At 40.2% G+C, this 23,226-nt stretch overlaps 1 protein-coding gene across 1 annotated transcript in view; it reads right to left on the bottom strand.

Annotated features, from left to right (window-relative positions):
- Positions 1-12,253, bottom strand: part of mxd4 (MAX dimerization protein 4) — a 35,014-nt gene extending 22,761 nt beyond the window's left edge. The window contains exons 1-3 of the mRNA XM_041785072.1: positions 12,047-12,253; positions 11,360-11,459; positions 6,076-6,105 (exon numbers count right to left, since the gene is read on the bottom strand). Coding sequence (XP_041641006.1) covers positions 6,076-6,105; positions 11,360-11,459; positions 12,047-12,110 — 194 coding nt within the window. The 5' untranslated portion in view covers positions 12,111-12,253. The remainder of the gene's footprint in view (positions 1-6,075; positions 6,106-11,359; positions 11,460-12,046) is intronic.
- Between the last annotated feature and the right edge of the window lie 10,973 nt (positions 12,254-23,226).

Genomic DNA, 23,226 nt, shown 5'->3' with positions numbered 1-23,226 from the left:
ACATTTCAGTCCAGTTTTTTTCTCCATCAATAGTCAAAACTTTTAGTCAAGCCACTTATTCTTTTTGCCTGTTTTCTACTGCTGACAGGCAGAAGAGCTACAGATTCACCCGGAAACGGAATAACATTTCAGTCTGACTAAGTCTCCTTGATGAAAACTAAACTTACTTCTGTCAGAGTTTTTGTCATCAAAGCATGCCTTGGTCTCGTCTTTTTCATGGAAAAAGACAGTCGACGAACATTTTTAGTCAAAACCTAAGTCAAAAAAATTAGCATTGCTCGTGAAGCCATGGCTTAAAGATTTTGTGTTATTTTAACTACTTAATGAGCAAAATGAAGACATTTTCTTTTTGATTTTTAAATATACCTGTCTCCAGTATTAAGACTTCACTGGTAGACAAAAAGCACAATATATACTGATAGTGGTTGAGTTTGCACACCTCATATACAGAAGCTGCTGTCCTTGAACCGGACTAGGTTCAAGCTAAGCCTGTGGCTCTCAAACCTTTTCAACTGTCTCCTTTGAATAAAAGCATTATAGCTCCAAAAATAAGTCTTACAAAAAAAAAAAAAAAAATGCAAAGTAGGAGCCACTGTGGCTCAGTCAATAGAGCAGGCGGCTATTTACAGAAGTTAACAGTTCTCGATGTGCCGGTTACAGAATTGATTTCTGGTCTAAGCACTGTTCCTGTCTCTCTTCACCTGTCCCATCTATATACAAGCAAAAAGCCCCGAGAAATAATCTTTAAAAATACGCTGTGATAAAGTTTAGTGACTGTCAGTTTATGGGCAACACACAAGTATTATTGCAGAAAAAAAAGAGAAAAAAAGCTCAGTGATTTTTTAAAAAAACTTTGGTTTTATGTAATGTGATCATGAATTTAATATCTTGCACTTTTGGCAGAGTTTGAAAAAATGGCACCCTTGACTGCATATTTGGACAAAAACTTAGTTATAGTCCTATACAAAAATTCATACAAGTGTTTTAAATGAACACAATGAAGACTTTTTTCATTTGGGACACGTAAAGTACACTTGGGTCAGCATTCTCTTATTTCTAACTGAAAATATGCAAGTTGTGTCAAATTCCTTCATGGTCTGCACATGCCTTAATGATCGGCCTATGCACAGAGATCTCTCATTACTGCTGGTTATTAGCTGCCAGACTCCAGGTCACCACACATGCATGAGGAATGTAACACACAGTGTGACCTCTGAGGAAGTTCAGCACAAAAGCCACACTCAATCATGTGAGCAGATGAATGCCACGCTAAACATAAAACTGGAAAATACTTTTTTTATTTGCCTACAAAATATAAAAGTTAGGTCTCTAAAAAATAATCCACTTTCAAATGTAGGATGTTGGCTTAGCATGACCTTAACTTCACATGTGTTCACACAATGTCTGTGCACTTTGTAATCCACATCAAAATGCAGATTAACAGGATTAACAGGCCCATCAAACCCTGGCTGTCCTCCATTCAAACTAAAGAAGATATATACCTGAAAAGCGGACAGACGGGCCCAGAAGAGTCCTGGCAGGAGGACCAGTAAAGAGTGATAAAGGCTCTCTGTGAGCTCCTCCTTACTGCCTCAGGTTTCTGCTGACTCAGACACTTTTAGGGGGTGGAAAAAGAGGCCAAGATGGGAAGAAAAAAGGAAAAAAATAACTGAAAAAAACAGATGTGGTCTCTGGAGAGAGAAAGAGCAGGACATGGAGTGGAAGGTAAGGAGGTGAAGTTAACACGACTGTGGGCTCAAGGCTCTCCCTCCAACAGCGCACACTGCCATAACTCAAACAGCTCAGCCCAGATTACACACATGCGCTCACGTACACACATACAGGAGCTTCACTCGAGGGGAAAGAGGTCCGCAAAGCCAAATAAGTCATTCATCACAGCTGGGAGTAGAAGACACAGGCAGAGTAAATTTAATTAGAGAGAAGATTAGAGCGTGACAGAGTGAGTGGCTGCTCCTGTGTCCATGACATGCATGTAGATTTAAAGTGAGGTTCAATCAGTGGCACACATTCCCTGCACGAGTAGGCATGCTATGGTAAGACAATACGGTTTGTAGAAATTAATCTGCAAACTTTCAGCATGTCTGGTTGAGAAACGAAAGCGAGAGCCCGGCAGACACGGGTGGCATTTGTGTCTGCAGGGGTTAAAAATAGAGCTGCAAATCCTTTTTTCAATTGAGGGAAGCGACACAAACATACCAGATTGCAGGCTTTACCAGACCAGAGTCAGATTTCCTGTAAACAGGTGATATGTGGAAAAACGAAACATCTGTAGTTTTCTCAAAAAGGAAACAAAGTCGTCACAGGCATGTTCGAGAAGTCAGAAATGGGAAGGAAGTGATGCCAGCGGAGACCAACTACACAGTAGCATTTTGGTTTCACATGTCAAAGCTGATTGCTTTGCTGTGCCGAAGACGAACAGACGAAGTGGCAGAGTCGTGGAGAGGGCCTGCACGGGCTGCAGCAGATAAGCGGGTCGTGTCAGGACAGACGAGCAAGTGGGACGCTGCTGGCAAACACCCAGACGTCTCTCTCTCTGATAACAGGACACAAATATATGCAGGCTGCCTCCTGAGCCAGTGCCAAAGCAGCGAGCAGCTTCGTGAAAGACACCTTGCATGCAAAAGGCCTGCAAGAGGGGGCAGATTTGGGCCAAGTTTAGACCAGGAACCTGGTCCTTAACTATATGGACAATTTAAATCAATATGTTACAATATTCTGTTTTGAAACCAGCAGAGGCTGGCTCTTGTATTGTATTATATCATGTTGTATCTTTAACATCCTATTGTATCATACCTTTTAGTCATACATCCTATCGCATAAGGTATGAAGAAAAATAGAGACATGTTGTCGACCCAACAAGCTTCAATAAGCAACAGTTAGACTCATTCACAATAATGCAGATGCCTTCTGGTGAAAGCAGACATTAATCAGTCACCTTGTCTACCACGTGAATGTTCAGTACAAGAATGGCTCTGTGCTGCACCAGCATGAACCAAACACACCAGCACATGACCAAACAAAGAGAGCAAGTCAGACAGCAGCACCTCCCTGCAGCGGCGTTACAGGGCGTGAGGAAGGTTGAGCCTTTTATAAAGCGATACCGGGACGGCTGGAGATCAAAACAGGGCTGACACTGGAGTGAAACGCCGGTCAGGTCGCACATACTCGAGGAAACTGGTTAGACTGGACAGCTGCTGCAGACTTCAGGTTTTCTTATGAATCAGCAGCAGATAGTCAGAGATCATGTGAGAAGACTGACAATGGCAGATTCATTGTGTTTAAAGGCATGCAGCAGGGTTGGAGCTAATCTAATAATAGAGATCAGTCACTCTAAGTTGTTTAAACCTGTCAGTGATAGTTGTGTCTTTGAATATGTGAGAGTACTTGGAAAAAAAACTTGTTTCGTCTGATAAATAAAAATGTGCAAAAATCATCAAGTTTGTGAAGCCAAAAGCAGCAACTTTCTTAATTTCTGCACTTAATACACAAGTTACACAACTAAAACAGACAACACAAACTGCAGATGACTGTGTGAAAACGTGAAGTCACAGCTTCGGGCCTTAACACCTGTACATTGGAGTAATGAGCATGTAATTTGCAGCCGCAGGTCCAGACGGGTTGAATCAGGGTGCTGGGACAACACAATCATACTTCATCACTGCAGGACTGTCATTACTAATGAAAAGGTAGAAATGTTTCCCTATAAACAGCCGTGGATAAACAAAAAGTAACGTCAGAGTATCTCAACACTAATCTCAACATAATTTCATGTGGTCAAGCTCTAACATTCTGACTGTAACATAACAGGAAAAGTAAGAGTTGGGGTTAAAGCGCTATGCCATAAAAAGTAAGGAAACTGTAAAAAGTCCCATTATAACAAGTGTATCTGTATAAAAAATGTTGAATTATATGTATCTTTGTGTCTTAGCATACTAGATATGTTGGAATAAGGTTGCTGTAAACATGTAAAACCAGAGAATTACACATGACTGAATTTTGGATTTAGACTGTTAGGAAGATGTTCACTTCTTTCGTTGCTTGGTTTTATTTGAGCAGGGCAAATATCTGAGCCCATGACATCACCGGTTTTGATGGGGAATTACCTCATCCCCCCAACACTACAATGATATAAAGTCAACGAGCTGTTTATCTCGGTACAGTCTATTATTAGCTGATGTCACTGTCTTCACTGGAACTTAACAGTCAGTTACATGCTGTGGTTTTGTTCAATGTGAGGTCAACTTTCCAAATCTATCAGCCACAGTGGCCCACAGGTTATTAAAACTATCATAGCAGAGATTTGTGCCAGAAAACAGTAAATCTAATCCTCAACTTCAGTCTACAGGCAGCTGCGCTCTAATCAGAAGCAGAGGGAGGATCATATTTCTCCTGAGTGGGTGTGGCTTTAGCTCATTCAACTGACACGCCCACACCATCCTAGAGCAGATTTTACTGCCTCCTTTTTCATGATTTTGAAGCTTAATTTAAAAACTTAGAGATGTTTTTGATGATTGAAATCTGGCCTGGTGATTCATAACACAATGGCCTGTCATGCAACACACCAAAAATAAAGATTGTTTTCATCACTTCATGGGGACTGTAAGTCAAATTTGCATGCTAGATAGGCAAATATTTTGACCAGTAAGCAATTCAGGCTTAATCCTGCATATAATTTCATGATGTTAAAATGGGCTTATAAAGTAAATGTGGCCTGAAATATGAAAAAAAGACTAATAAACTTTCAATGATTTGAGTTTTGCAGAAGTTTACGAGAGAAGTAAGAGAAGTTTGCCTTCACCATTACAGTCATGACTGTCTAAATGTGCATCTTATTTCAGGATATTACAGGTAAAAAATAGTGAGCACATCTGCACAGAGCAAATTTTAATATTATATATTAATATTAATATTTAATATTAACTACAGTTATTGATATTTGACCCAAAATTAGACAGATAGTATAACTTAAGCCCTCACATCATGGCTAGAACATGAGAGAATCAGTTATTGAAGTCATGTGATTCATCGTTTCAGTCATGACTCTCCTCTTCTGTGTCAAAAGACTCATCTTTTGGAGAAATTTGTGGTCATAGCGATTACACAAGAAGTGCATAAGGTGATTATGTAAAAACCTTACTGGACGTCACACTGAACCACACCCGTAATGGGACGTGAGGTAACTTTAGTGTCTCAACACCTGCAGTGTAATCGCTGGGGCTGTTCCCGGAGTCTCAGGTCAGAGGAGGAATATGCCCGCACTTGTCTCTCTCTCTCTCTTTCTCTCTCTCTTTCTGCTACACACACGTCCATTACTCACTCCCTCCTAGACATGTGACTGGCAAACCCCAGTCCCTCGACGTGGGTGACAGTGTGTGTCATGCACACGCAGCCTGAGAAGAAAAAACACGCCATCCCTGCTCACATGCTCACAGTCACATCAGCTGTTTCCTAAAATCCTCTGTGCTGACTGTTTTTTTAAACTCAGCTTCAGGTGACCTTGGTGCATAAGCAACACCAAAAAAACTACCTAAAGCTGCTACTTTTTTTTGACTCAAAGAGAGGTTGTGCTTCCTAACAAGAATCCCCTTTTGTCAGGAGTCAAAACAGAGCAAAAATAGACATCTGCCCCTTTAAAAAGCGAGTGCCACATCACCAAAAGCTCTATCCCAAAAGGAGGAGAATAAATGACAATATTTTGAGCTTAGCTCTGATGCATGTGAGTTTGTTTGTGTATGTGTGCCATCTGTGGGCTTCTCAGTTTGGACGAATGACAAGGGAGGGCCAGATTTTTACCCCGCCTCTCCTCACAGCATCAGTCTGGGCAAGATTATCACATTACTGACAGGATTCCCTCTCCATACAAGGTAACGAGTTTCAAACCGTGAAGTGGAGACAGATCTAATCAACATGAGGGTGCGCTTTTTGAAATCAGCTTGTTATCTGTTTTTCAGGCGTGAGGAATTCATTAATTAAATCTCTTTGAATATGACCTCTGGACAATATCTGACAAATTCCTGCGTGCATGTAATGTCAGAATGTCAGCTGTCGCCTTACCTGTGTTTCTCCAGCTCGTTGTGTGACGATCTGAAAAGACAAAGACAGAAGACGATTGTCAGAGGATGCAACATACTGTCAGATAACACTCAAAATCATCCCAACACAGCATGAGAGGCAGAATGCAACGTGGTGAATAATCCCAGGGTGGGAGGATTTGTTAGAAAATGTTAAGATCAAAAGATGACGGCAAGAAGTTTGGGAGGAAACAGAAAGATGGGCTTTGATTTTTCTTTGATTCTTCCTCACAAGGCTTTGATACTAGAGCTGCTGTAAAATAGAGTTGTAACACTCAAAAACAGGCTGTATTTTAAAGCTGAGCAATTAAAGGTTATTAAGATCAAATCGCAATAAAAATAGTTTACAAAAAGCTATTTTCCTTGTTTTTATATGGTTTTCTTCATCAACATGTTAATGACATCAAAAATGATCATGCCCTTCAATACAACAATTCATATTGATTTTGAAATACCAAGTGAGTTAAATTAGGGGTGCACAATGTTGTGTTTATGCCAGAATCTAGGGTGTTTCCTGCATTTGGTTGTGACCACCACTGCCCTCATCAGAGTCAGATGTGTTTTCATGAAGTATACCATTTTCCAAGGGAAGCATTTAATGAATTTCAATCAGCAATATGCCTCATGTGGTGGAGGCACTTTTTTTGTTTAATAAACAGATTTTTTTTCTTCAATTGCACAATCATTAGAATCCCTAATGTTTATTGTAAAAGCGTTTGGTTGAGCCAGCAAGCACATAATGCAACTATGTTGTATACATGGTAAAAAAGGATCCCCCACCCAGACATGGTCTTTACCACTAGGCAATGATACAATGCTTGTGTTTGTTGAGAAATACGTAAGACGAAGAACTTAAAAGATAAAGGAAAATTCACAAATGTATTATTTTCCCGGCTGGTTCAGCCCTACTGTCTCTGCTGCACATTTACGCTGGTTTTCAGTGGAACTGAGGGCATAAAAAGAAGCATATAAGACTTGATAACACATTCCAGAAATAGACATCCATGAAACAAGTACAGAAATAGAGCCTCGTTTTTAAATCTTTTTCCATGTGACATCTGTCAGAGAGCAAAACTGACCCTGAGAGAGAGCAGGATCTGTGACACTGCACAACATCCCGCTGCCCTGCTCTAACACATACAAACAGCATGCACACACTGCTACTGTTGTTGTTGTCGCCCACTGGCTGCAAAGCAGCGTGCACGCGGGATAAAAACACACACTCAGACGTCTGGCGACCCAGTCGCTGCTATAGAATTCCTCAGCGTGTGGGCTATTACGAGGAGAGCCCCTATCGTTGGTGTGCATGGAGGGCACTGAAACAGACCCTCTGTTCATGAGACCGTCATGGATACCACGGCAATAAAAACAAAAACAGCAACGACAAAGGGCCAGACTGACAACAAGTCTTTTCAGATTTTTTTTTCTGCTGTTGGAGAGCCCTTGTGCTGGCGAAGCAGTGGTTCCCACAGCTGTTGTGAGGAGGAGGAGGCCGAGGCTTCTGCACCCAAAAAGGGATCCAGCGCAACTGGGATAATGTGGTGTCTGCACAAAATTAACCAAGAGACAGCACAGTGTGTAACACTGCTGCTGATTTAAAAGGAAGTGTTGCTGTCCAAACCTTATCATATTGGGTGGAAAACCTGTCAGACAAAGCACAGGGCACAACCAGGAAATCAAACAGCAGCATGAGGAGGAGGGGAATGCTCTCAGACCTGTAATGAGAACAGTTTATCAGACGCACCTTTACCTGTTATGTAAAAGCACGGTGTGGCATGCAAAGCAGTCTGATCAGCTGTCATAAACTTGGCCCTGATGATCAAAGGCCTTTCACATTAGCCTCGTATCACCCTTTTAATTGACTGCTAGAGCTTATCCTCACAGCACACTGTGTCTGTGTTTCCCTACATCCACAGGAGGGAATTCAAGGATACAGATGAAGGCTTTTTTCTTCTCATTTGAGCTATTTTTACATTTAATTTTATACCTTGAAAAGGGAGGTGAGCAGAAAACTCTCACCCATTAAACTTCACATTTCCGTCTTTCTTTTAGAGACATTTTGATTTAACAACAGCCTTCAAGTTTAAAACATAAACTCCAGCATGGTTTCTCCTCTCTGTATGCAAAAATAGACTGCCGAGTGTTTTTCTCTCCCACACGCCCTGCACACTGCACCATAGCAAAACATGTTATCCATGTGAATTTGTGGATTTGATCATGCTATCAAATGCTATAAATTCAGTTTATTAGTCCAACAAAGTAAAGCATTGTGCTTTTTCAGCTAACAGCCAGCCTCTGTTGAAGTAAAAATACGGTTTGAGTTCAAACATGTAACATGTTTTTACTTCCCTCCCCCCGGCATCCTGTTGATGCTTCATAAAAAAAAAGAAAAAGAGAGCGACTGTGTGAGAGTTGTGGGAGAGCATAAAGGGAATTGGGGAATTTGCCCACAGTGCAGTTGCAAGGAAAAAAAAGGAGGGAAAAGCAGGTGTGGTGCTTTAAGACTGGTGGTGGGCTGGTGTTTGTCACGGTGTGTAAGTGTCTGTTTTAGCCACCACACCCACCTGCCACATCTCCACACACACCCTCAACCTGACACACAAAGATTCTTGTGAATGAGCGTGAGTCTGTCAGTGTGTATGAAAGGAATGTGGACGAGGCTGTATACTCAGTTGGGTCTTCAAAATTGACTAAACTCAACACTTTAGAAAGAAGTCTAATATCAACAGTAAGATAATTCAGCTGGTCCACATGTACTGACGTAACCCTCAGACTTACTACGGGGGAAACTGAGCTTCCCTAAACTATTAGCCAACAGGAAATTTTACTTATTTTCATCAGAGCTTGACGTGCAAGTGCTGTTGGGAATGAAGTCAAGATGAGGAGGGCATGGCATGCAAAGTCATTGCATACAAGCCAAGGTTATAATAGTTTTGGATTTTTCATTAGTTTTTATTTCTATTTCGTTTTCACTTTGTGTTCGATTTCAGTTTAGGTGTTATTAGTGTTGACTGCTGGTTTGTAGTTTAGTTTTTATTTTGCAAAAATGCTTTGTTTTAGTTTAGTTTTAGTTTTTAATGGATAGATGTCAAGGCTGAGTGAGCGACATACATTTTTAAAAACATTTTAAAACAGGCTACTCTTCACTTATCAATTTATTTATTTAATGATGATGTTTGAACACAACTCCAGACATAAAACTACCACTGTGTGAAGTCTTAACCAGTCAGATCAGGCAATTTTACTCACCCCAGACTTGGGTGTCGATGCCAGTCAGTATGGTTGTGTCAAAGACTAAAACTAAGAATATTTTGTCTCCACTTTTTTTTTTATTTTAGTTAGTTTTGTAGGCGCACTACACAGTTTTAGTTAGTTTTTGCTTTTTTGGAAAAGCTTCCTTTTTTTTAGTTTCAGTTAACTCAACTGATTTTTGAATTTTAGTTTTGTTTAGTTAGTTTTAGTTAACTATAACAACCTTGATACAAGCAAGGCAGAAGGGTTGTAAAATGATAAACTTTATATAATCTAAAGTAACATTTCTTACGTCTAATCTTTGGTCGTGTTTTTGCCATGAGGAAATGAGAGAGCACAACTTATTCGTGAAGTATAATATAATTAGGGTTGTCAGTATTCATGAATGAAGCAAAATGCAATTAAGGTCCATAATTAGTGTATTATTTTTAAATCACTATTCATCACATGCATTCCTTACCCTTTCAGTATACTTTTACAGTGATGTGAATAAGAACAACCTGCACCTTGAATTCCTATTTCTAGGGATGCACAATATTGGAGTTTTGCAGACATCAGATATGCCAATATTTACAAATTATTTTTAGCCATAATTCTTATAATTATAATTCATTTGATTATTTGTGCAGTTAAGATGGTACACATGGTTGTTTTGCAATTGAGCAAGAAATAGCCAAATAATTGCTGCCTATAGGGCCTGTATTTTATTTCAAGGAATTGAAAAGGTATCAATATTGTGGGATTTTACTTTGCACAAGTCAAAATCTAACCTGATGTAGGGACAACGCTCTTGGTAGATAAAACTGTTATTTTGGTAGAAAAACACAGTTGATTAAACCTGGTAACAGCATATTTGCATTCCTGTTGTCTAGCATGTAAAAGGCCCAACAGTATGGTCCCATGATGTCAGAGATGAGGGATTCCTGGTGAGGGTGTGTCCCACACTGATACAATCAATTCAAATGCTCTTTTAGACCAAAACCGCGGGGGTCGACATGTTGTGAAAAACAAGAAAATGATCTAAAAGGATCAGTTAAGTTGGATGAAATTGTCATGTTTTTGAATTAAAAGTTTCATAATTGAGGGATGAGAAATGGCACTGTAGGCTTAGGAAAATACAATATGGCACTTCACTATTCTAAGATAAATACAAGTAAAAGTAAATCAGAGTCGTTTTTTCCATTTAAATAGTTTACATAAACAACGCTGTCTGCTGCCCTTTAACCTAACAGCTTTATAGTCTGAAAGTTACATGATAACCTGCTGGCATTTAAACGGCCTTTAACAAGCCAGTCAGCTAAACAAAGACTAAACCGAAACTGAAACTTAAATATGTTTGCAGATTTGCTTGTGTACTGTAGCCTTATTGTGAGTCACTTTATGGTTTTAATTGCAGCTTTATCTCTCTAAGCTGCAGACTCTGACAGCATATAGATGGGGTCGAACTGGAGAGAAACACTCCTTAATTCAAGTCTAATGAGCAGATACTGAGCATGAATCGATAAGACAGTCAGGAAATTTGATCTACGAAGTCTCTGTTGGACAAAAATGGTGAAACCGGCATGAAGTCAGAGTGGGAGGGAGTGGAGGATCCCCGACAAGAGAGGGGACCCCTCAGTGAAGGGCATTTACTTTCATGCAACATCAATCACACACGTACAAACCACATGAATATGCAGAGTTTGAACAGGCTTGTGCTGGTGACAACAGCCGTGTGAGACAGGGTGCAGAAACGGAAGGTTATGGACATGTCGGGTGTGTTTTTTCTCAGCATGGGGAGGCTTTTAGGTGTGTGTGTAAGAGAGAGAGAGAGAGAGAGAGAGAGGGAGTGGGGGCAGCAGCAGAGTTGACAGTGTACGCGTGGCAGTGTTTATTGGACAGACCAAAACAGAAAGACAGGGAGAGCCCAGCCCAGAGGTGGCAGTGTTCATGAGAACAGCTCTCCTCCTCTTCTATATGTACATCTACCTTTGTTTTTTGCCATCATAAGGAGAAGCAATGGTTTTTATATTTACCTATTGTTCTGAGTTTTCCTGGAGATTGGCGAAGCTTTCGTTTTCTTTCTGGAAAAGTCGTTACCGTATGGCAAAACGGACGCATAACCGTGTTCTGTCCCTGCAAAGAGAGATAAAATAACATTTATGTAGAAATACTGTCAATAAAACATAAAAAGACAGGGTGAAACATGGAAATGCTGGGGAGGCTAGCATGTCATCAAAAGAGGAAAAACGTGATCGATCATCCCTTTAAACCTCCCAGTGCATTCATAATGCACTGCAAAGCATTCACAGTCTATTACTGAGGATATAAATGCTGATTCTTAGTTGTCTCTCATCACGATATTTGCTCATATTTTCAATGACAGCCTTGTTTACTCATTTCCGAAATGCTGATGTATAACTATACTTCATTCTGAGCATGTTTAACACGTGCCCCATGTTAAAAATACATAAAAACAAGCTGTATGCACGCGTGAAATATCGTAAATAATATAAAAATAGAGCATTTAAGCTATGTAGGACCAGTTTTCTCCCACCGGCTGCACTACGTCCCATTGTCTGTAAAGTGACATCATACCTGCACTATGGCAGGACACGTTACAACTTCACATTACGATACAAAAACAAGCTAGCAGCCACCCATTCACAAAATAAACGTTAGTCCACAAATCGTGTCAACTTGTCAGTGTAGCTCGAAAATACCTCTGTCTTTTCTTTCCAAGTACTCTGCAGCCTCCAGCAAAATCAAAAGAGAATTAAGTTCCATCTTGCTGTTGTCCTGATATAAAAAATAGATGTGATATATTTACACAAATGTACAAGTCATGAGATAAAGGAATGGAGAGTTAAAAACTGTCCAGGGCGATGTATGTGTGCCGCTATATTCAGTTCTGAGTCTGGGTGACTCCAAACTACAGTATCAACAGCACGTAACTAAAACTCAGCCAAGTGAGTGATTGCAGCTGTGTCCAATCAGAAAAGGCGGTGGGCAGGCCCTTGACGCGTGTCTCAGCCTACGAGGAGGACTTGGCAGTTCAGAGGTGATGTGATTGGTGGGCAGCAGCAGAAGTCGTCAAGTACATGCCCTAGCAACAGCCAGAGCTTGCCTCCCTCTCCGTAGCTGATTGGTTTGACACGAATACAGGTTGCATCTGATTGGCTGAGCTGATCCTGGGCGTGGGTCAGAGTTGAACTTGGGGTGTCGTTTGGGCTGCCAAAGTTGATAAGTTCTTAGAAGTGTGCTTTTGGATTTGAGTTGTGAGGTAAACAGCGTTTAAAGACTGGTCAGCCTTTAACACTGTTTTCTACGGTTGTCATTTTTCCATTAGAGTGTTTAACGTGGTGCAGTTACCCACAGAGATGTGTTTTCTGTACATTTCCTGTCCAAGTCATCACGAAAGTCTAGTTTGAAGCCGCAGAGACTGGTTTAGTTTATGAATTCTGAAAGTATAAAACGAGTTATGGCGTCATTTGCTAAGTGAGAAAGGAAACCACAGTAAAAATGAAAGCTGACAACAAATTTTCCACTTTACTTCAAAAACATTTTAGGTAGAGATATTGCCATAGGAGGTTTCATGAGAGTTTTGTTCGCACATCCTAAGTCAAAACTGGGACAAAGTAATTGCCCTAGGTCATAAACAAATGTCAGGTTTTGGCTAAATACATTCAGTCTAAGTCCTAACCTTTTGTTTCTGGTCCTTGCAGCTCATCTTACACCCTTTGCCAGATATTTAGGTGTTTATTTAAAGGTTTAACAGAAATATTAAAGCTAATTTTTTCACATTTTAATTTGTAATATTTACATGTAACTGTTTAAGAACAGTAAAACCTTTAAAAGCAACATTTTAGGCTTGACTTATTTGGCTGATCAACAGGAAATTATAATACCATATTTTTAATAGGATTAACCGCTTACATTCCACGGAAATATCAAAATAATTTAATTAGCCAGCTCAAGTCATTTATACTATGTTCCTTTAGCATTTTTTTTTTTTTTTTTTTGTTAATTTAAGGCAACAGGAGGGTCTCTGTAAAATATTGAAATCATTCTTTTTTTCCACTCAGCATGGGAGTGAATAAGACATATTTTGAAGTTAAAAGGTTAAAATCCAAATGAGGTCAAAGTCATGCTAGAGTCAAAATCTAATGGCAGCTATAAGCCTATTTTTATTTATGGTGAATCAACTTTAATGTCACCAGATCCATGACTAAGGCCTGCGTAGGGTCTATGTCATGTGATCTGAGTTGACTTCAGCTCCTTCTGGCTTCAGACTCGATATGAGTGCTTTATTTCAGCGGACAGAACCATTGCTGCAGTTTAATTGTGGTTATAAAGTGTCACTTTGAAAAGAGCAAATGAAGAGTTATGAATATCTCTGCAGGAGTTCCTGCAGATCATACATGTGGTTCAGTGTGCATGGCAGGCAGATGTTTGTGCCTCAGATTATTGAAGTCTTTCAGCAGACATTACAAAAAAGGGAGTGACTTTTAGAGTGAATGATGAGCACAAGGCCCCTGAGGACAGAGCCACAAACATTGTTTGTGTTGTACATTACTAGTGACAAGTGTCATGCATGATCCTCTTGAGGCCTGTGCAGTGAACAGTTTATCATAGATTGCAAGAGTTCAGACGGCACAAATTGATGGTTAAATCTGTTGCTGTCATATGTACATGAAAACAAATTTGTAAGAGTGATGTGCCAAGAGGAAAAAAATAGAATGTGTAGAGCTGTGCATGATTATAACAGCCATTGAACACAAATGAAAATACATGGATAGTGTTCAAAACAGAATAACTACTGTTTTTATTTCACCATTTTTTAAAAGCTAGTTAAAATTGTTATACCCTAAGGTCTGGAGTGAAATTTACCCAAATTGACATTTGGTTGTAGAAATAAAGAAAACATGCACCACAATATGCAGCATTCAAATCACCTGCACAGAATAACCAAAAACCTGAATATCAGTAGTGTCAGGAAGGTGAGAATTGTGATTTTTACTGAGCCCCTTATGAGACATGAACCAACCAATGCTCACACGAAAGTTTTGCTTGTTCTGCACAAAGTTTTTCATACACACAGAAATTATTGAAGAAATATGGAGGCACCAGGCAACAGGGCTAGACTGGTAATCTGGCATACAGGGCATTTTCCATGTGGGCTGACAAATTTTGGGGCTGATATGATTGATTTCTTTCTTTTTTTTGGCCTTGTTTTAATTTACTTTAAATGTAGTCCTGGTAAGGATACTGTGTAACATTCTTCTACTCTGCTCAACATATTCTAAAAATTCATCAGTGTTTTTGGAGATATTCAGATCATTTAAAAAAGAATTTGCAGAATCACAAAGTGAAAAGAAAATATAGGTGACTTTGGAGATGCCTGATCAAAACGTCATAAACAGTGGCTCATTTGATTGTATTTTGTGACTGCACAAATATTTGTAGTAGATTTGCTGTCTCCAAAAACCAAAGATTGGCACTTCTGGAAAATTGGAGATTCTCTTTTATGACTGAAAGAACATGGAAGTGAATAATCTACATCTCACACACTGTTGTGTGATGATTTCGGTGGGAGATTTTCAGGTTTCAAATTGGGCTACAGCATACCTAAGTTTAGAAAAGTCTAGCATTTACCATAAACTTTGGAATAATATGGGGGAGCTGTTAAAGGGATAAAGGAACAGTGTAATAATGCCATGTTCAACCTGGAGTAAAGGGTCAGTTCGCATTAAAAAATGCCAGGGCCAAGTATTTCCTCCCAGTCCAGCATTGCCAGGCAAAGACTACTTTCTGGCCATTCCCCACTTAGCTGAAAAGGGATCATAGCAAGTGAACAACATATTATTAGCATCTCTTTTCAGATACCAAATCCAGAGAACTACAGTAAATTATTAAGAGGGTTTTTGTACACATTACTTAGATTTAAGCACAAATCTAACTTAACTACAATTTTATCTTAAATTGGACTTATTTTGAATCTTTTTAATTTTCCCTTTTGTTTTTTGGAAAGCATCCTGTGATCTCCCTGCAGTGTCTCATGACCCCCCTTGGGGTCCCAGCCCCCACTTTGGAAACCACTGATCTACAGAACCCACAGGGTATGGTTGATATAGGTGTGCATCAAATATTTGGCATACGGCAAAAGGCATGTATGTTTAATGTTATTAAGGGGCAAAAAATAAGTCCTGACCCCCTTCAGTAAGCCCCAAAATATCTTTATATCAAGCAAATTATTGTTAGGTCCTTGTAGGCATACTAAAACAATGAACTGGCTGATTATTGCTCAGTAAAATTGCATGGAAAAAGTAAAAATGTATAGTTTTTTTTTGGCAGAAAAATACACTTAGCACAAAAAGCGATAATTTACTGTATATATTTTAAATTTCAGGAGTTCCATTTGGTCTCAAGTCAAGTTAAAATATTAGGCCGGTTAGTTGTGATGCTCGTCAAAGAACTGGCAAAGAACTGTTGTGCATTTTTGCTGTTGTGTATTTCCCATTTTAAATGTAAATTTAAACATGATGTCCTGTTCAACATTGGACACTTTCACCATCTCCAGGAATGGTGGGGGTCTCCAGTCTCTGCCGCTGTTATTTTGGAGGTTTGTGAACCCCTGCTGTAGATTTTTTTGTTTGGTATGACTCATACAATAATTGTGATTTTTACTAAGTCCTCGCAGCTGGAGTCATGAAGAAACCACACTTAGCTGCAAAAATCTCCATATTTTGTTCATCCAAATCCACCATTTCTTTTAGCCTGCATTCAGTTTGCACAACTTCATTTCACAGTAGTGGAGTTTATTACTGTTTTTCATCTCATGAGGCTGTTTTTGTTGTGATCTAGAATAGAAACCTTGCATGGTTTCCATGTTGTGTTAGCTCCCTTTTGTTTGCCCTTTTAATACCCTCTTATGAAGCAAAGCTGCAGCCCAGTGAGATGATGAATGATTTCTCCTCCCATGAAATTTTAATTTACTACATCAAAATAGGGGAGATATTTTTTTGCTTTTTTGTTTGTCACTCCTTCAGCTTAATAGAGTACAATGATTTATGTATGAGGTGTCTTCATAGCTTTTCAGATGAGACTATCTCTTGTTGTCCTGCCTGCATGTACGCTTTGCACGGTTACATGAGGCTGCACAGTAAACAAGAGACCAAATTAGTGTCACTACATCCTTGTTTGAGATGGTGCAGCCGGTGTACAGTCATAGCGAGAATATTAAAGAGACACGTGTGCAGGGCAAGTGTTTCAGTAAGAAGCAGAATTTTCTCAGGTCATGCCTGGTGGATCATGCTTGGGCTGCACCCCATGAATCCTCCTGATGTGATTCTAGGCAAGTTGTGCCACTTCTCATCGAAGGCCTGTACACATGCAGTGACACCACAACACCGAACTCTGTGCATGTGAAGCTTATTTAAGATTGTAGAGGAATTTAACTAATCATGTGGCATGCTTGTTTCCCTCACTGTTGGTTTTGGTGTGAGAGCCTTTGTTTGACCTAACTAGATGTCAATGCAATCGAGCAAATCCTGTCAAAAAGTTGACCTTGACCCTGCAGTGATCTTTTATGCAAGCAAACATTCATCATTGTGTGCATTCTGCGAGTTTCCTTTTACTTTAAATCAGCCTGTGCTGTTTATTTTTGCTTCTGCAGCTGCAGCAGTGACATGGTTTGACAATCAGCTCAGTTACAGTGATGACTTTAGCAAAGGTTAGTATGGTTAGTGCATGCTGACTAAGCAAGCATGAAGGAAAAGTCAGGCCTTTTTTTCACTGAGAATGTGTAAAGGTTTGCATCTGGTTTTGTAAAATGCATGTTAAACTACTTAATTTCAGGCTGTATCATATTTAGAATCTTGTTTAAATGGAAAACTGAACCATTTGCATGTAGACATCTGCAGTTTCTCTGCTAAACCCCAGAATTAAAAGCCATCTGTACATCATTTTATTACCTAAACTAATGTCCAGATGCAGGGTATAAATGCTAATTTTGTAGCATACATGTAGCATGAAATACGTCCTACAACTGACAAACATCCTGGATTAAACTGCTTGTCATCTAATAGACCAGCCTTGTGATATGTGATCAAATATCCAGTCTTGTTATTAAAATATAAAACACTTAAATACCCATCATCCTCGTGTATGTAATGCCATTGGGTCAAAATGAGAACAAACACAGCTCTAACCAGTCATGTCCTAAAGTGCTTATTACGCAGCAGATATTCAACCATGCATCGTATGAAGGGAAATAGCCTTTGTCCCTCCCGCTGCATGTTTCTATTTATAGACGTATCATCTGCATGCTCTCTGATCACAGTGGCTCAGACCCTACATCGCTTGTTGCCTCGGGCCTGTCAGCCAAATGGCTACTCTACATTCACTCTTGTTTTGTTGTCTTCCATCTACTGCCCCGTCTAAGTGAAGCATCTTGGTGCTGTCAGCCCCACCAGTAACCAGCGGCACTGCGAGGACCACCATGATGAAATCAGCAAAGAGAGCATTATGTGTCGGGGAAATTTGGGTCAGCATAATAAGCAAGGATATAAATAAGAGTTTAATATTGCTGGTCAGAATTGCCTGTTGTATTTTTAATTAATTCCAAAGCAAGCATGCCACACTGCAATGCTGTCCACTTTTTTATTGGATATATTTTGAGAGTTAGACCATTTTTTTAAGAACAGTGTGTCTAAATATAGCAGGGTCAACTGAAATGGCAAGTATCTTTATTGTATTTAAAGCTACTTCACTCCTCTCCAGAAATGTCTCATTTCCCCTTTTCCTTTGTTTACTATTGAGCAATAATAAAAATAAATGTGGAGTCACGTTGTACACAAAGCACCATAAGGGCTGTGCTGCATGGGCCTTAGTATGTTAGCACTGAGAACTAAGTGTTTACACAACAAGGGTTAATTCATGCACCTATAAAAAATAATTGTTTGTTTTTAAGAATAAGAGATCGTAACAAACAGGGCTATATTCTCAGTAAACGTTAGCCATATTCAAAGAGCATCAATCAAATGGACTCAACTTTATGTAATGTGCAATTCCCCTGCTGTGGTCAGTTTTCATTACTAAGGCATGGCATTGAAACAAAATATCAGCAACATATGTTCTGTGCTTCCTGAGCCTCAGCAGGCTGTCTCAGAGTGATAATCTCCCAATCAAAATGATGTTCTCAAATGCTTTCAAGATGTTGCTGGAGGAAAGTTCATTTTTCCATAAGACTTGCTTCTCAGTCTGCCCTGCCTGGTGTCCTGTAACAGTCTTCAAGGATAAATAGTCTGGAGACTCTGAAGTTACTGGTCATTTTAATGTGCCTTTATTAGATAGAGGACGACAGTGGATAGAGTCGGAAACAGGATCAAGAGTGGGGGAGAGACATGCGGTAAAGGGCCTCAAGCTTCGAACCCCGGCTGCCCGCGTACATGGGGAGCGCCTTTAACCACTAGGCCACCTGCTCCCCAACTCCTGGGTCTCTTTAACTCCAAGCCTCCATGGAGAGTTGATATATGTAAGGTGGTGATTTCTCCCTTTCAGCTTGTCAACTGGACCCTCTTCTGTTGGCCTGTTATGTCACATACCAAACAATCAACAAACAAGCTAATAAGCAGGAACATATTGTGTAAAAAAAAACCTAAACTACATAAGTAGCGTTTCCTCATCTTTCCCAAAATGCATGGGTTTCTCTAGAAGTAGCCACACTGATACCATGATCTTATATTTTCCTGAGCTTTCCTCTATGCTCCATGCTGTTGGACTTCCAAGTCAAATATTAGTGCTGAAACTATTGTTTATTATTAAATTCAAGTGTTTCAATTAGACCTGTTGCCCCAGGTTTATAAAAAGTACCCAGCCATGCAGTCTTCATTTGCAAACATCGATGGTACTAAATGGGTTGTTCTGAAGAGCTCAGTGACTTCAAGAGTGGTGCTGTGATGGATGCCACTTTTGTAATATGACTGTTTGTGAAATTTCATACCTGCTTGATATTCCACAGTCAGCTGATGCTAATAGAAAGTTGAAGCATTTAGGAATAACAGCAACTCAGCCACAAAGTGGAAGATCATGTAAAATCACAGAGCGGGGTATAAAAGTCTCCAACACTCTGCTGATTCCATAGCTGAAGGGTTCTGAACTTCTCTGGCATTAATGTAAACACAAAACTGTGTGGTGGGAGCATTATAGAATGAGTTTCCATTGCTGAGCTGCATGCAAGCCTCACATCAACAAGTCCAATGCCAAGTGTGGGATGGGGTGATGTAAGCACACCCACACTGGACTGTGAAGGAGTAGAAACATGCTCTGTGGAGTGATGGGCAAGTCTGGGTAACACTACCTGCCTGACTGCATTGTAACATCTGTGTAGGTCGGTGGACGAGGGATTATGGTATGGGGCTGTTTTTCAGGGTTTGGGCTAGGCCCCTATTCTGAAGGGAACTTCATCTTCCTGCATGGCTGTGCCCTTAGCACTATAAAGACATAGTTTGATGAGTTCAGTGTGGAAGAACGTGACTGGCCCGTACAGGGCCCTGACCCTAACCTCATCGAGCATCTTTGGAATGAACTGGTCCAACATCAGTGCCTGAGCTCATAAATGATTTATAGATTGAATGGGCATGAATTCCCCCCAAAAAATCACTCCACTCTTCTTGTGGAAAGCCTTCCAAGAAGAGTGGAGGCTGTCATAGCTGCAAAGGGGGGCTATGTTTGCTTCCTGTGTAAAGATTGATTGATTAATTCGCTAACTGCTTGACTGATGTTCTCCTTGCATCAAAATCTACTCGGGACCATCTAAATAAAAAAATCACTGTTTTTGACGAGTATATTCAAAGGTTATGTGCCTGAAGCAAATAAGACTGGAAGTTCATACTGAGCACCCTCAGCCATACTATTGAACAGCAGCACTATCTGATTGGTTGAGAATCACAGCTGCAGTATGCTAATGTGACACTACCATGGCTGTTAATCAAGAGAGCTAATGGGAGATGAAGGAAGAAAGACTGCAGAGTTGGGGGCTTGTTTACCTTGTTGACACTGATTGTTTACTGACCACCCTCCTCCCATGTGCGAGCCCCCTCAGCTCCATCCTTCAGGCCAAAGGTCACTCACTGAAGTCTGCTCTCCACTGTTTTCCTTTCACATATAATCAGGATTAGGCCTGTTAATGCCACTGTATGCTCTGGTGTAACTGTTAAAAGGACAAACAACAGACCCAGGATCAGATTATCATTAAAGCACTTGAAGCTTCTTTTAAATACAAATCAAGCTGCGCAGGTCTCGTCTGCATTGAAATAGATGCTAAAACCCTAAACTGATAGAGTCAAAGCCTATTACAAGCTAAGATCAGAAATCCAACATTCATGCCAATGCCGAGCAGAGGTCACATCGTACTAGCGTTAGCACAGTTGTGTTGGTCATCTCATGCTCACAAGACTAACCCTATCCTTTGATAGAATGTGCTCTGGCATGTTATTTTACTCTTTAAATCCATAATTTTCCATCATCTCCTGGTTGATGCAATGAGCGACTCAGTTTGCGTAGACAACACGAATAGCCTTAGTCACTAAAATAACATGCTCCATCATCTTCCAATCCTCCCACATTTTCCACAACATCCTATGTGTCATAGGTGGTGACGTAGCAGAAAAATACCAGAGTGAACTGTCTGGTAATCTTCCTGGAGGGTGAGGTGGGGTGTGTACACAGCAAGGGTTAAGTCTATACACCTACTCTCCAAGCAAACCCAAACACAATCACATGACTAAATGTTTGCTAATCTTAAAGCTAACAGACATGCATTAAAAGCTGTGAGAAAGTCCCCACCTTGAATAGTTTTTCAAGGTTTTTTTTGGTGAGAGATCAAATGTGTCTGCACCAACAAGCTCAAAGAGCGGCTGTTCTTTTGCAGAACTCTGTTGCATCATGTTGTTATGATTTTAAAGCAAGTCGCTGTCATGGTATAGCTGACAGTCTGTGTCACATAACAAAACTTCAGTAAGCCTCAGACTCATCTCAGCCCTGACTTAAAAGCTTTGATGTTACTGGGCCTAAAACCTCTGTCTTTGGGCTTTCCTTCAATCACAATATCACAGATGTACAGGGCAGTCCACCCACCCACGCACACACTTTCATATCCCCCTCTGACATTTTGTGCATAAAAATTGTGCTCAATATATATGCTTTACAGTGACTTTTTAAAAAGAGTCTTTGTCTGGTGATTTCAGAAGACCATCATTTTTTTCTCTCTCTGATTTTTCCATCCTGTCAGCTTGCAACACACTGCATGTCACGTTTGCTTGAGTCATATCTGGTACAGCCATGCTTATCTCAGCATGTGTGATGAGCACATGACACAGATCACAATTAGCTTTTAAGGGGCATATAAGGACAGACAAAATAGGGTTAACAGAGGATAAATAAGCCTATAAATTAGCTATACATTGTAATTTTTACAGCAATTTTCAAGCCAGTAACTGTAAATCAACACTAGGTAGGATACACAAAAACTACATGTGCTCAGTGTCTTATCAACTATTATTCCCCACTCTCCATCCATTGATATCCTGATTTTGCAAACTACCACTCAACATCTTTCTTGCACCATCTGCCCCTGCAATTTGCACATAACTGATTGGACATATTTGGTCCTCTGTTAGTAATTTTCTTGTCACCCTCATAGCAATGTGTTACTGATATTTAAATGTGCATAAAAAACCCTGTCAGTGCACCCATGCATTCTCCCATCTGTGCCCCCTTCTCTTTCCTGCTTTCTGTAGCCCCCGTGACTCTGCCCATAGAGATGAAAGCTGTTCACTCAGCAAGCGGCTGAAAGGCGGAAAACTATGCCTATCATAGGTTTCACCATTGACTGTATATTCACATGGACAGAGGAACAGACACCTGGGAGTGAAGCCAAAATATTTTGAGCAGTCCTTGCTGCCTGTCTGCAGTATGGATCTTTTTGCATCTGACGTCACACATTCTGTTCCATCCTGCCAGAGCTCACCTGGCCAGAAAAAAAGGGCATGTAGCTTGATAGATGCTCTGGCTAAATAAATACTCCTTACCAAATATTCCCTGCAGTAGTCTGTGTAGTGCACATTTTGTACACAGAAAGTTTAGAGGGCTTGAAAGGTCTATACAAGTATAGAAATGCAATGGTTCTAAAGTTGCCACTGGCACTCCTGCCATCCACTGTAATGAAGGATTTCATAATAGTGACATGTCAGCAGAAGCCTTACAGATCATTAGCCCCACCTTCTCCAAATAAATGTCAAATGAAGTTTTGTCAGTCCCAGTGTCTGCATGGATAGTTGTCCAAGTGTTCATTTTTCAGAATGAAGGGGCACAGATGGCCAAGTGCAGTGGTTTGTCAACCTCTATTTGCCCAGGGCACACCTAAGATCAAGCCAAAATCTCAAGGCACACTACATTCATACCCATACAAAACACCCTATTTAAAACATGTTACAGTGACTTAAGTTTTTGTATAAAAACATATGGTTGTACAAATTTCCACGGCACACCAAGACTTGCCTCAAGGCACACAAGTGGCACAACATTTCAGATACAGTGGCCATTAGGCAGCAACCCATATACTGAGGTTACATTCCTCCAAAAGGGGGGCATGGATTCAAGTCCAGCCTGTTGTGGCTCCTTTCCAGGATGTCATTCCCCACACTCACTACTGATTTCTGTAAAGAGGAGTCTGACATCCACTTTTCTATCTAAAAAGGCTATAAAAGCAAACCACCTCCCTCAAAAGTTAGTCATTTGATGCAAAAACAAGCAAGAAAGTCCGGCTGCAGACTGCAGATCTCAGACGCCCCCTCTTGTAGACCATCATAGTGAGATGCTGCCTTTGTTAGTACGAAATAAA

This window comes from Cheilinus undulatus, linkage group 4, assembly GCF_018320785.1.
Source record: "Cheilinus undulatus linkage group 4, ASM1832078v1, whole genome shotgun sequence".
Classification (NCBI taxonomy): domain Eukaryota; kingdom Metazoa; phylum Chordata; class Actinopteri; order Labriformes; family Labridae; genus Cheilinus; species Cheilinus undulatus.
The sequence above is the reverse complement of the archived record's forward strand: the minus strand, read 5'-3'. Positions and strand labels throughout refer to the sequence as shown.